At 43.2% G+C, this 14,984-nt stretch overlaps 2 protein-coding genes across 2 annotated transcripts; both read left to right on the top strand.

The window, feature by feature from the left end:
- Positions 1–6,096: 6,096 nt before the first annotated feature.
- On the top strand, positions 6,097–6,555 carry LOC121764362 (ethylene-responsive transcription factor ERF023-like). The gene has a single exon (XM_042160398.1). It carries the CDS (start codon positions 6,097–6,099, stop codon positions 6,553–6,555), a length of 459 nt encoding a protein of 152 aa, XP_042016332.1.
- Positions 6,556–9,092: 2,537 nt separating this feature from the next.
- LOC121766095 (uncharacterized protein At4g00950-like) lies at positions 9,093–10,704 on the top strand. The gene is made up of 2 exons (XM_042162435.1): positions 9,093–9,774; positions 10,491–10,704. Exons 1-2 carry the CDS (start codon positions 9,229–9,231, stop codon positions 10,566–10,568), a joined length of 624 nt encoding a protein of 207 aa, XP_042018369.1. The 5' UTR covers positions 9,093–9,228; the 3' UTR covers positions 10,569–10,704.
- Positions 10,705–14,984: the final 4,280 nt, after the last annotated feature.

Raw genomic sequence — 14,984 nt, 5'->3', positions numbered from 1 at the left:
TTTTGTATTCTATAGGATTTGAACTCATGATTGTAAGTTCATGCTACAACGTGTTGAATTAATGTATATCTTCACGATATAGGTCCAAAAATGATTCCAGTAATACGTATATTCTATTGGTTTATGAAAAATAAATTACTACAATTTTCTAATTTTGTCACTTTCATATATAATAATACTATGATCCACGCGATCGATCAGGGGCGGACACACATTGGAAAAGTACATATATTTATGTTCTCAGAATGGTTTTATAAGAGGGAGGGAGGGAGGGAGGGAGGAAGGTCACATAGATATCGTGGTGGCTTTTGCTCATGTGAAGAAGCCCTTAACGGGACCATAATCTTTTGATGCATTTATGCCTTACAATATAAGGTCGGCTTCAGGGCTAAGTTCGTCATTTGATATGTATGTGTAAAATACTATGGAGCATCCATAAACCTATATACCAATGCCATGGACCGTTTAAGAGCATCTCCAATGGTGGACGTCCGGTCGGACATCCGGTCGGACGTCGCGACGGGCGACCCGGACGTCCGCCACTGTGGCGTTTAGGGTCGGATACGGACGTCCCGTGAGGACGTCGGGTGTCCTCGGACGTCCCTGCGACGGGCGGGCGGACGTCCCGCTCGGACGTCCGAATTTTTTTTATTTTTTTAAAACCCTATATATACGGCTCGTTGAACTTCATTTCATTTGCACCACTTGTTGTTAACAAGTTTCTCTCTTCTTTTACTACAAATTTCATTTCTACTTTTAATGGAGAACGATAGGAACTCCCTGGCCACGAGCGAGTCGCAGACTCCAGCGTTTCCCATCGACCTGGAGGGAAACGTAAGCGGAAATGCGACAACGGTACCGGGAATGGGACAGATGGGGGCCATGGGTGGGATGATGTCCCCTTATATGTACAATTGGATGGGACAGATGGGTGGTATGGGTGGTATGATGCCCAGGGCAGCCGGGATGGGGGGCATGACCCCAAATATGATGATGCCGGGGATGATGGCGGGGATGATGCCGGGGATGATGCCGGGGATGATGCATGTGGGAGGGGGTGGCAGGGGTCATGAACCACTAGCGGACGATGTCTATCGACCGGTTGTGGATATGCAGTCTACTGATACCCCTTCCACTTATGTTCCGGATACTCAGTTCACCGGCATAGACACTTTCTCTTTTGAGGAGTTGGGGATATCTCCAGTCAGGCAGACGCCCGATGATATGAGCGGGGGCAGGGGGAAGGGACGTGGCAAGGGCAAGGGGAAAGCCCCAGGGTCTTCCTCACGAACGGTGGCAGAGGAGGAGGATGAGGAGACGGGAAAGAGGACGATCTGGAGCCAGTGGGAAAACGTTGCGCTTGCGAAGGCTTGGATTGCAATTGTCGAGGATCCCTATGTCGGTGCCAACCAGCATATTGACAGACTGTGGCATCGGATCGCTGAAGCCTACCACACACACAAACCGGCTGGGGCGAAGCGTCGCCTTCCCGAACAGTGCCGGAAACAGTGGGAGCGGTTGAGGCCTAAGCTTAGTCGATTTGCTGGCCTCTACCAAAACAACCTCCGCCAGGCAAGCAGCGGTATGTCCGAGGAGGATGTCCGGAACCGTGCCTTTGCTCAGTACCCTGACAAAGCCTTGAAATTCAAACAATTCGACCAGTGGGAGGCCTTTCTCATGGTGAACGATTCCCCAAAGTTTTGTGGGGGAGTCGAATCGGGCTGGGCGAAGCGGACGAAGATCAACGCTTCCGGTGAATACAGCAGCAGTGCTGGTTCGCACGAGCTCCCGGAAGCCGATGAAGTGTCCCCGCTACCGCAATCAGACTCTCGCCGTCGTCGTCGCCCGGTTGGGCAAAAGGCTGCGCAGCGGAGAGCTAGGGGAACCAGCGGCGGTAGCGGGTCGTTCGAGGTCGAATCGGAGGCCCCTGCTCCCCAAGAAGATATCGACCGCCTCGCCCGCGCGCAGTTAACGACAAGCTTGGTCCGAACCATGCATAGGTGGCATAGCACGACCGATCCGCTGTACAAGAGGATGCTGAAGGATGTCATAGATGGATGTCGGCGCGATTTGGGGATGCCCCCCATTGGAGATGATGGCGCCGAGATTAGCGGAGGGGACGATGGGGGCGGCACGGGCGACGGTGACGGCACGGGCGACGGGGGCGGCACGGGCGACGAGGACAGCGCGGAGTGAGCCGGGGATGTTGGATTATGTATTTTTCTTTTTTTTGAATGACTATGTATTTTGCTTTTTTCTAACTATGTGTTTTTTATGTTTTATGAATATGTATTTTTGCCCGTATTTTGCTTTCCCGTATTCCATGTCAAAATTATATTTCATTTTTACGTAATTAAATTATTATGATTTTTTTTATTGCGGGATGTCCTAGTGGGAAGGGCGGACATAGGAGGGGATGTCCTAGTGACGTGGCAGTGGGATGGGAAGTCCTAGTGACGTGGCAGGAGGTGTTTTTGGGATGTCCTAGTGGGATGTCCGCCCACTGGAGATGCTCTAAGCTATGTGGGCACTGACATGGCTGTTGTGATTTGAAGGGTGTTAAATTGTGATCATTACTTGCACGTGTCACATTTTTTTACCAACTCATTTCCTAATACTCCCTCCATTTTCGTATATCCAATAAAAATATATGAGCATCCATAATAGGAAGTGGACAAACAATAGCTCAGCCATAGCCCAGCCACAAACTCCTCTGCCATATCATCAGCACTAAAATCTCCTCTACCACATCATCAGGATAAGCAACTGGACAAGCAATAGCACAACCATAGTCTAGCCACGTCGTCAGCACTAAAAACAAATAATTAACAATCACACAAAATACGGAATTAAATTACAACACATATACGGGAAAATTCAATAGTAATATTAAAATTTTAAAAAGTACATTAATTAAAAAAATCCATTAAAAAAATTACATTACATTAAAAAAAACTCATAATCCATGCACGAGCCCCCCCGGCCTCCGCCTCACTCCTCGCCGTCGTCGCCACTATCCGGGACCCCCAAATCTGCGGCATCTGAGCCCGCGTCAGAGCCCCCCACCTGTGCCGCGGCGGGATTCAAATCCTCTCGCATACTCACGAGCACCGTGTGAAAAAAAAAACTCTTTTCCTCGGGGTCAGTTGCATTCTTCCATTGATCTATGACCTTGATCATCTAAGCTCGCGCTTGTTGACGCGCCAAGAAGACGAGGTCGGCTGTCGAGCTGCCAACAAGGGGGATGCCGACTAGACCTCCTGGGACCTCTGGCGAGCCCGTTGCGCCCGCCTTTGACCAACCGGGCGAGTGCGGCGAGTAAACGCGGGAGGGGACAGGGTCTCCTGAGCATCTTCGGGGAGGTCGTGGGAACCGCCGTTGCTGCCGCCGGCGTAATCACCGGAATAGTTCAGGCGGTGCTTCTTCGGCTAGCCAGCATCGACACCTGCCCGAAACTTCTCAGAGTCCATTAGCACCTCATAGCAGTTCCAGTAGGTGAACTCTTTGTAAAGTCCGGGCAAGGGGAACTCTTTCTCCGCCATCCTCCTGCAGTCCTCGTCAGTTTGGCCACTGGACTTCATTCGGAGGGCGTTGGTGTACAAGCCCAAAAATCGGGAGACCCCAGACCGGATTCGGTCCCACCCCTTCCGGCACTCATCCCCGCTGCATGGCCTCCCCGCCGGGCAAAATGCCTTGTAGGCTGCTGCTATTTTAGCCCACAAGTTGAGGATCCTCTGATTGTTCGAGGTGAGGGGGTCATCGCAGACACTCACCCACGCCTTGGATAGCGCGACGTTCTCCGCGTCCGTCCATTTCCTTCGTGGCTGGCTGTCGTCACCAGCCGGCTGCGACGACTCGCCGACCACCCTCTTCCCCTTCTTCTTCTTGGGCGGGCCCCGACCCCGACCTACTCCCCCCGTTTGAACGGGAGTGCCCGCATCCCCGAGATCTATTCCCAACTCCTCTAAGGAGAAGGTCTCAAACCCTGTGAACTGCGTCTCCGCTGGGGTCGATGTGTGCGAAGAAGTAGTACCAAAAGCAAAACTGGGGCGATAGGCGTTGTCCCCCCCCCCCCCCGGCATCCCCTGCATCCTCGGGTACCCCTGCGTCATCTGTATCTCGGGTGCCCACCCCGGCATCATCGGACCCCCCTGCATCCCCTGCCATCCCGGCGTACCACCCCTGGTACCCCCTGCCCGCCCTGCATCGCCGGACCTCCCGGCATCCCCTGCTATCCCGGGCATCATCTGCTGCCAAGGGTGGTAGTACCACGGCATCGGAATCCATCCACCTCCCACGGGTACCGTGGGAGTTTGAGACCCGCTCGTCCTCGGAGTAGGCTCGTTGTTGTGCTCTATTTCGCGTTGTTGATCTTGTACAGAAATTAAGATAGAGAGAGTACTCGTTAAAACAAGTGGTGTGAATGAGAATGACGTGCAAATCGCGTATATATAGTGTTTTGAAAGAAAAAAACGCTCGCCGATCGGGAGGCTGCAATAGCGGCCAGCGCACCGGCGAGCGCTCGGGAATCGGCCTGCGCTTGCCGTTTTTCTTGCCGATTTGGTGCTCGCCGGCTGCAATAGTTCGGCGAGCGGACCGGCGAGCGCCAAAAATCGGCGAGCCGGTGCGCTTTCCACTATTGGAGATGCTCTAATAGTTATTTATATTTATAGAAAGTTATTTTAATTTATTATCCATATATCTTAATTTATTTAGTACATCTTATACTACCATCAAAACTAATAATAATATTAGTCTCACTATCCACTAACACTACTTTTACTATCTTTCTTCTCATCTATCTGAATTTATCAATTTTGATTTAATTCCCGTGCCATATCATATGTCCATATTTTTATGGGACGGAAGGAGTATTTTTTTTAAAGGGACGAGAGGAATAGTGATTAATAACTGATCTTTTTCTATTATAATTTTTTTAAAAATTTTGTTAATGTGAATTTACTCGTAGATATTATTATGTTAATATATTTTGAGATATTTTATTCTTTCGTTGGACCTTATATGTCAAATCCTGAATTCAATATTATTTATGACTTCGTCTAGAGAATAATCTAATGGTGTTTCATTTTTAAGAGGATCGATATTCATATAATGGATATTGTAGTTTGTTAATAGCAAAATTTAGAGTTCAAAATTCATTGCTCTTTCTTCTCAAGTAACAAAATAAAGTACTACTACTGCTTTTTGTATCGTGAAAGACATATGTAACATACCATCGTGTAGGGGCACCAGGCAGGGGGCAGCTTCGACAATTTTCGTACAACTCCCCCAAAAATTACAACAACATTAATTGACCGATCCAGCTACGACAATTTTCATTATGTTTCTTTTATCATCGAAATAAAAAAAATACAATGAGAATTACTCCTCCGTTCTACTTAAGATGACTCATTTTCATTTTTAATTTATCTCTCTTTTATTCCATTTCTATTACTTTACTTTCTCCACCCGACACATAAAATAAAACAGCATAAAATCCCATGCTGCCCAAGGAAGGGGCTTATCTTCCTTGGGACGGAGGGAGTAAGGCTTATAAAGATAAACACTATTCAATAATTATTAGCAACTTTAAAGGTTAAAATTAGATACATCATATTTAACAAAATTATATATATCGATCCACTAAGTGATTCTATCAAAAGGAGATTTTCTTCATATTAAAAAAAATCTTAATTGGAGGCATTTCTACATTATAAACTTCTATAGTATTTGAATAAGTCAAATTAGAGTACATCTTATGTTTACAGATTTTCACAATAAATAGGGTTAATAATCGATAACAATGAGATGAACAAATCATTTTCCACCGTTCCTTTTCAAAGCAATCAACAACTTCCAAATAAATTGTACTCTTTAACTAAAAAGCCAATATGAATTGTTTTGAGTGAAAAATTGAGTATCAAGAACAACATATGCAAATTGTGGTATCTTCATAAAAAATACGGAGAGCAAGAGGGGTATAGTTGCAAATACTATACAAGCCACTCTTTCCACTTTAACACCATAGCAATAAATAAACACTCAAGACTCCGTTGCCTCCTCCTCCTATGCAAATGCAATGGAGCAACCTTCACCATGCAACGCTTCCGCACGCGCCACCCTGTCTACCGCGGCGTGCGGAAGCGCCGCTGGGGGAAATGGGTGTCCGAAATTCGAGAACTCAAAAAGAAGACGAGAATATGGCTTGGCTCTTTCCCCGCGCCGGAAATGGCGGCGAGGGCGTACGACGTCGCGGCCTATTGCTTGAAGGGACACAAAGCGCACCTCAATTTCCCCGAAAGCATCCATCTTCTGCCGTGCCCCTCCTCCTCCGCTGCTAGAGATATACAGGCCGCGGCGGCTCTGGCGGCCAATATGGTCGCGGAGAAAACCGGCTATGCCGAGGACGATTTTTGGGCGGAGATAGAGCTGCCGGAGTTGATGAGTGATCATGAATATTCATCGCCGGAGGTATGGTGTTGGACTTCTAACTATGGAGACTTGAACTTCTATGGTGATGCCACTTTTATGGATGGTCATGATCGGATTACTTGATTCATTATCTTAATTTTGTTTTATATTCTTTATGAACATATTTTTGGTTACAGATTGTTGTTATGTATTCTCTTCCTCTTGTTTCTCATTTTAATAAATATATGGTATAGTATATGTTTAATATAATTGTTCTATATATCTACGGTTTTTATTTATGTAAAACTCAATCTTAATATAAAAATACTGAATCAAACATACGAAAGTCATTTTTAGGTCATTGTTAGTAGTTTTGTAGGTCATTGTAGTAAGGATGATCTAAAATGATCTTAACATAACTAAAAGTGAGATTGATTATTATCATTCGAACCATCAACATCATCAATAATATTATTGATAGATATAGACAAACTACCGAGACCATGACTATAGTAGGATCACGATTTCAAGATTCATCGACTCCTTTTTAATTAAGCATGTCGATCTCACGCCCCACAAATGATGAGTTGGGTTTCTAGCTTCTTGTTGAATTGCCATAAAAAATATGAATGCCAGTTGATTTTGATTGCCCCTAATATATAACTTAGGCCAATATATAATTGTTAATTAATTAGTTTTGAATTTACAATTATGTATTTATCTATATCATCCTATTTTTCAATTTGAACACCACCTTTGATAGTTATATATATAGAAAAGAGATCAAATAAATCTAGAAGTAGGAGTTATTATTCGATCCTTGGAAAAGAAAATGAAATATTATGAATCAACCCTTTTTCATTCACATAAATAAAAGTTTGTGTGACATATCGTTGTCACACATCAAAATTTATGAAATGTATACAATCTAGGATATAAAGATCTATTTGAAGAGGGAAGTAGTAATGACGCAAAAGTAAAATCTTTTTCAAGAAGTAATTTGTATCTTTTTCTAGTCATATATTAAATGATCGACAGAAGATAAGAATTGGGAAATACGACACACATGATCAGGGACGGATCTAGCATTAAGCTAGATGGGGCAAATGCCCCTGCTCATATTTCATTGTTTATATATATGTATAACCAATTATAGAGATTTTTGTATTAATCTTCCACTAATTGACCCTTCTTTAATTTTAAAATTTCTCTATGTATATTTTTGCCCCTCTTGCTAAGAATTCCTAGATCCGTCCCTGCACATGATCATACCAAGTATTATAAAAAGCTGCACATGGAACCTAAATTCTAATAAAAATACAATCAATGTTTTATATTTTCATTGCCTACTTAGAAAATTCAATATATATTGGGGTATATGACACACATGATGACCTTACCAACTAAACTAAAAAGCTTCACATGGAACATAAATTATACTAGTAGTAATAAAAAAGACAATCGATGTTTTATTTTATCACGGCCAATTCAGCAACGCCCTACGACTAAAACCTCGCACCTCGTGTCGGATCAAGTTCAAGTACATTAATACTATATTGAAATGTTTCGAGTTCAAATTTAATTTATGAGTTTTTTAGATCAAATCTTTCATATTTGATTTGCATTATATTGTATGCTTATATAATACTATGAACATTGTATATAAATGAGATTTAATTATCTAAATATGCAACTTAAATTTGATTTATATATATTTTATCCATGTATGACTTGTGAGTTACCTAATGTGTACCTCAAATAACGTAAGTAAAAAGTTGATTAGAAATGCAACATTCTTCACTCAGTTGGATTTCAGGCTGGTAGGGCCGAAATATCCTATTTGGACTATATGATCTACCTGTTAAAATAAGCATTCCATTTCAAAAGGCTTATTTTTATATATTACGCTGGGCCGACCCATATTATATGGGCCTATATTTTTCACTGCCCTCATGCCGACATGCTCCGGTACGATGACTCATTAACTCCTATAATTGCATTAATCTACTGTTAAAAACACTACCTCCGTTCATAATGAATAAACTAATTTTATCACATTGGGGTGTCTACTAAAATTAAATTAATTCTAAATATGAAAAGTTTTAAACAATCTTAACGATACATATCATTCTAAATATGGATCTCACAATCCACTAACACTACGTCCACCAGCTTTTTCATCTTTCTCTTTCCCTTACTTTACCAATTGCGCATCAAAACCCATATCATTCTATTTTTTGTGGACAGAAGAAGTAGTAAAATTGAATATTTAAAACTTATTTTTATAAGTGATCTATGTTTTATTCAAACGAAGACAAATTTGGAGTAGTTAATTAAGGATGTACTATTAGACAATTTATTTGGTCAAACAATTACTACTTCCTTTGTAATCTTATTGTTCCATCATACCGTACGACTCATGTCAAAAAAGAGTTTCCATATTTTTACTATGAAATCTCCATCCTCAAATTTTAATATAAGCATGGTAAGAACCTAGAAATTTCCATCCTGCAATTTGAAATCTAGATTGTGATTGTCGATTAGCATTTGTTAAAAAACAATAAAATTGATGAGCCAATGATTTAGGTACCCTATGTTCTGTGACAGTAACATATCTTGGACCATAAAGTCAAAGACATGCGAGTATTTATTCTCTTCATAAAATTATTGAAAATAAAATAATTAAGAAATGCATGATTCAACCACACCTCCCTCTTCCCTAAACATAAATACTGTATCTACATCATAAACACTTCTTAACTATAAAACACACCGCATTAAACCAAGTAGTGCTCCATCACCAAAATCCAAAACACCATGTTGTACGAAGTGGAGCCCACAAACAAATTCGCCGCCGCGCTCTCGCCGGAGCATCCCTCGGGAACAGCCACGCCGCCGCTCCACGCCCTCGCCTCGGTGCCCTTCAAATGGGAGGAGCAACCGGGCAAGCCCAGACCCTGCACCGACATCATCCTCCGACCCGAACCCGCCGCCAGATGCCTAGAGCTTCCACCCTGCAGAATTGCCAAAATGTCCTCCCCCACCACCGTCCTTGATGGGCCTGATAATCTGGGCCGCCCCAAATTCTCTTCGTTCAGGCTGTTTAGGGAGAAGCAGATTTCCTTCGACAGCAGCAGCGGCAGCGGCGGTGGAAGCCCTCAGAGCTACGTGACGGTCGGAAAAAAGAGCAGTGGACGGCTGAAAATGAGCAGGTTGTTTGGTAGGAGTTTGAGAGTGAGGAGTGGTGGAAAGGAAGCTGATGAGGGTAGTTTGGGGTTTTCGCCATCTTCGTTTGGTGGTTTTGAAAGTGTGGAGGGGAAGAAGACTGCAAGTTTCTCTCGGTCTTCGCCTACTCCTCTCTTGGTAATACTACTATAATTTTATTTTTAGTTCAATACTAAAAAATTGATGCTTATCAATTATCACATTATCATATAATATGATCCCTACAAATATTTCTTTTTCGATTTCGCCTGATGATAATAATTAGGACTTGTATTAGCATTATATTATCAGAATTTTTGTGTAAACACATAATTTAAACATCACGGCTCTCTTTCTATCAAGTCAAAAAAAGAGCAATAGTTTTTCCAAATATGATCAATCCAAGCTGCAGCTAGTAAAAATTGTAGTAGACAGTTAATGTTATTGAACCTTTTCTAATGCAATACGTATCTGTTTTTAAGTCTCTGAAAAAAAGAAGTCCATACGTATGGACAAACCGCCCTAACTCGTCATTGTTGCCATAAATATTATGGAAAAGAGTAGCAGTTTGTGTGGCTAATATGAAACCTTAGTAATTAGGGCAATTGGAAAATTAAATTAGCTAGGGGGCCATCACTATAAATAATCATCTAACCTTCTTGTTCCACGAAAGATGCCATAAATATAGTTGTCAAAATTCAATGGAGGAGTGGGTACAACAGTACTGTCCACAGCTTTCATGTGTTGTTTTGTCAATGTCCAAGAAAAGGGAAGAAAAAATATGTCCCCTTTGCGAAAAGTGAGATTGTAATTTAGGCTCAATTTGAATTTCATTTTGATTTACTTGGATACGTACATTTATTATACATGTGCAGGCTACTATGTATGAGGGTTTGAAGCAAGCTATACCGTGGAAACGCACTAGAAAATCAAAGAAAGAAGGCTCTTTTTAGAAGAAGACAAATGTGTTTGGTGTCTTTATGTTATTTCTAGTGTCCAATATAGAGTATTATAGAGTAGTAGTATATGTAAATTTGGATTCCATATTTTATTATTATAATTGATGCAAGAAACACGTTGTTTATTTCATTCTGGCATGTACTGTATATAAGAGCATCTCCAGTGGTCGGCGGACAAGCAATAGCTCAGTCATAACCCAGCCATGCCACATCAGCAGCACTAAATTCCTCCTGACACATCAGCTGGACAAGCAACTGGACAAGCAATAGTCCAACCATAGCCTTGCCACATCATTAGCACTAAAAATAAATAATTAAACAATCATACAAAATACGGAATTAAATTTACGACACATATACGGGAAAATTCTCTAATAATATTAATTTTTTAAAAATACATTAATTTAAAAAAAGTAAAAAAAAAATTACATCACTTAAAAAAATCCTAATCCACGCACGGGCCCACCCCTTCCGGCGCCGCCTCACTCCTTGCCGTCGTCGCCGCTATCCGGGACCCCCAAATCTGCGTCATCTGAGCCCGAGTCAGAGCCCCCCACCTGTGCCGCGCCGGGATTCAAATCCTGTCGCATACTCACGAGCACGACGTGAAAAAAACTCTTCTCCTCGGGTTAGTTGCATTCTTCCATTGATCTATGACCTTGATCATCTGAGCCAGCACTTGTTGACGCGCCAAGAAGACGAGGTCGGCTGTCGAGCTGCCAACAGGGGGGATGCCGACTGGACCTCCTGGGACCTCTGGCGAGGGCGTTGCCCCCGTCTTTGACCAACCGGGCGAGTAAACGAGGGAGGGGACGGGTAGTGTTGCCCACGGTTCGGAACCAGACGGTTCCGGTTCGGAACCGCCGGTTCCGGTTTGGTCGAAGGCGGAATCGGAACCGGACCGTGAGGCTATTTCACGGTTCCGGTTCCGGTTACCGGCGGTTTCGCGATTCGAATTTTTTTTTTTTTTTGAAATTTGGATTTATACAACAATTTGGAACAAGAGTACAAGACAATGTATAATTCAAATAGAAATACGACGAATAAGGAGAAAATGATATCAATTTTATTGAGTTTGAGTTGTAACGGACAACGATACATTACAATTTACAATACATATACATCTACAACTACAACTACAAGTATACAACATACAACAATGTAATATAATTTACAAGTGTCGTCGGACTCGGGAACGTAAATAAAAAAAACATGAAATGGGGGGGGGAATTGAAAAGGGCTTGAGCTCAACTTAAACTTTCAAAGTTTAACTTTTCAAATTTAAGTTGAGTTGCATACGTATCCACAATTTTATTGAGGAATCAAAACCGACGTAGTTCTCGGGATGATGACATATTGCTATGTAGAAATGTAGAAATATGGAATAATATATATTTTTTGTTTTAGCAATTGAGAAAGAAAGACAACTTATAGAACTACGGGAACAAGTATAAGTGTATAACAATGCGTAATAAGAGTAGCACTTGCGTAATTAAATGGAAGCACGATAGCACAAATGAGAAATTGGAGACAAAGAGAGCGAATTGGGAGATTGAAGAGAGAAACTCTTATGGAAGAATTCGAATTTGAAAAAAAAATTGAATTTTCGGAAAACCGGCGGTTTTGGCGGAAAACCGCCGGAACCGCCGGTTTCCGGGCAAAACCGCCGGTTTCACGGTTAACCGCCGGTTAACCACAAAAAAACTGCCAAAACCGGCCGGTTTTGCAGCTGAAAAGCTGCCGCCGTCGGCCTCATCCCCGATGCCTTGATATACGCGCCCGAACCGGCGGTTCCGCTGGTTAACCGCCGGTTCCGAACCGTCCCGAATCGCCGGTTCGGTGACGGTTCCGGTTCGGAATATCTTGAACCTGAACCGGACCGCGACCCGAATTACGACGGTTCCGGTTCGGGAAAATTGCCACGGTTCCGGTTTGGCGGTTAACCGCCGGAACCGGAACCGGTGGGCATCTCTGGGGACGGGGTCTCCTGAGCATCTTTGGGGAGGTCGTGGGAACCGCCGCTGCTACCTCCGGTGTAATCACCTGAATAGTTCAGGCGCTGCTTCTTCGGCCAGCTCGCGTCGACACCTGCCCGAAACTTCTCGGAGTCCATTAGCACCTCGTAGTAGTTCCAGTAGGTGAAGTCCTTGTAAAGTCCGGGCAGGGGGAACTCTTTCTCCGCCAGCCTCCTGCAGTCATCGTCAGTTTGGCCGCTGGACTTCATTCGGAGGGCGTTGGTGTACAAGCCCGAAAATCGAGACACCCCAGACCGGATTCGGTCCCACCCCTTCCGGCACTCCTCCCCGCTGCGTGGCCTCCCCTCTGGGCAAAATGCCTTGTAGGTTGCTACTATTTTAGCCCACAAGTTAACGATCCTCTGATTGTTCGAGGCGAGAGGGTCATCGCAAACACTCACCCACGCCTTGGACAGCGCGACGTTCTCCGCGTCTGTCCACTTCCTCCGTACCTCCGTCTGCGACGACTTGCCGACCACCTTCTTCTTCTTGGGCGCGCCCCGACCCCGCCCCACGGGAGTGTCCGGTGCCCCGAGATCTATACCCAACTCCTCTATGGAGAAGGACTCAATCCCCTGGAACTGCGTATCTGCTGGGGTCGATGTGTGCGAAGCAGCAGTACCAAAATCAAAGCTGGGGCGATAGACGTCAGAGCCCCCGGCGTCCCCTACCCCCACGGTGTACCCTGCGTCCCCTGCATCCCCGGCGTCCCCTACATCCCCGGGTACCCCGGCGTCCCCGGCATCATCGGAATCCCGGGATGCATCCCCGGTCCCCCCGACCCCCCGGCATCCCCTGCCATCCCGACATACCACCACCAGATGCCATCCCGGGCATCATCTGCTGTCAAGGGTACATGTTGTTGTAGTACCCGGGCATCCGCGGGAGTTTGAGACCCGCTCGACCCTGAAGTTGGCTCGTTGTTGAGATCCATTTCGCGTTGTTGATCTTGTACAAAAATTAAGATAGAGAGAGTACTCGTTAAAACAAGTGGTGCGAATGAAAATGTCGTGCAAATCGCGTATATATAGTGTTTCAAAAAAAATCGCTTGTCTGTTCCTCTCCGATCGGGAGGTTGCAATAGCGGCGAGCCGATCAGCGAGAGAATCGGCGTACCCTCGCCGAAATTCTCGCCGATTTGGCGCTCGCCGGCTGCAATAGTTCGGCGAGCCATTCGGCGAGCGCCAAAAATCGGCGAGCCTCTCGTTCGCCAACCACTGGAGATGCTCTAATGGTGTTCCTACTGAAATATTTAGCTAATACAATTAGTCGTCTCACTCGAATTATTTAGTATTATCAGTATATGAGAACGTTAAGTACTCTCATTTTAAGATAAGAACAATTTAATACTACTATTAAAATTCGAAGGCAACATTGTTATACTTAAGTCAAAAGGCGACGTATGCAACTACGAAGGGAAGAATGTGAGGGTGCCATACCTAATAAACTTGTGATAGTGATCATTGCGTTTCAGCAATTAATTGTTTATTGGTTTGAAATTAAGACTTGCCATTAATATACTTGCATCATTGCAAATGGCAATAACCCTTTCTCTGGAATTATGTGGGAGGCTGCCTTAACTTATAAACTAGTGATAGTGATGGGTAATTTCGTATGTTGGAGAGAGAGAGAGAGATAACGCACCGCATCTCCAGAAAGTCAAAAAGATGAGATATGGTGCCAGTATGCTCATTAATAAACTGTAAAGAGAGAAGGCAAAAAAAAAACAAGAAAAGGAGTAAAAAAGGTAACAGAAAGAGATCGCTGTTAGGCATGCTGTGGTTATTAGTAGGGATGCTTGTATCGTTATCGTAACAAAAATATCGATATGAAAGAATTTCATATCGTTATCGTATCGAAAGTTTCGGTATATCAAAATTTCGGTATGGATAATATCTATACCATTACCGTATCGAAATTTCGGTATATCGTACCAAACTTCGGTATACCGTTCTGAACGATATATCGAAATTAAATGGATATCTATCTATGATTTTAGGTTTCCAATAAATATTTTTTGAGTATATAAATAAATTAAATGGATATCTATTTATGATTTTAAACTTTTAATCTTTAAAAAATAAATTATATTATTATTATAATTAGTATAAACGGTATGTATTGATAATTCAATACTTATTGATTTTCGATATAGTTCGGTATACCGATAATATTGATATATATCAAATATTTGATATAAAGCGGTATACTGCGGTATAAGAAAATTCATATCGTTATCGTATCGAAAATGTACGATACGGTATTGTATCGTACCGAAAATTTCGGTATACCAAAAATTTAATATTTTTCGGTACGATATGATCGATATACCATTTTTTACTCTGCCCTAGTTATTAGCAGGAAATTAATTCATATTCAAATCCCAGACCTGAGA

This window comes from Salvia splendens, chromosome 14, assembly GCF_004379255.2.
Source record: "Salvia splendens isolate huo1 chromosome 14, SspV2, whole genome shotgun sequence".
NCBI lineage: Eukaryota > Viridiplantae > Streptophyta > Magnoliopsida > Lamiales > Lamiaceae > Salvia > Salvia splendens.
The sequence above is the reverse complement of the archived record's forward strand: the minus strand, read 5'-3'. Positions and strand labels throughout refer to the sequence as shown.

What these genes read in the sequence shown, in the direction of transcription:
- LOC121764362 (XM_042160398.1), top strand. Translation starts at nt 6,097, where the DNA reads ATGCAACGCTTCCGCACGCGCCACCCTGTCTACCGCGGCGTGCGGAAG.
- LOC121766095 (XM_042162435.1), top strand. Translation starts at nt 9,229, where the DNA reads ATGTTGTACGAAGTGGAGCCCACAAACAAATTCGCCGCCGCGCTCTCG. An exon ending in CTTCGCCTACTCCTCTCTTG is followed by an intron (nt 9,775 to 10,490) that starts GTAATACTACTA and finishes ATACATGTGCAG; the next exon opens with GCTACTATGTATGAGGGTTT.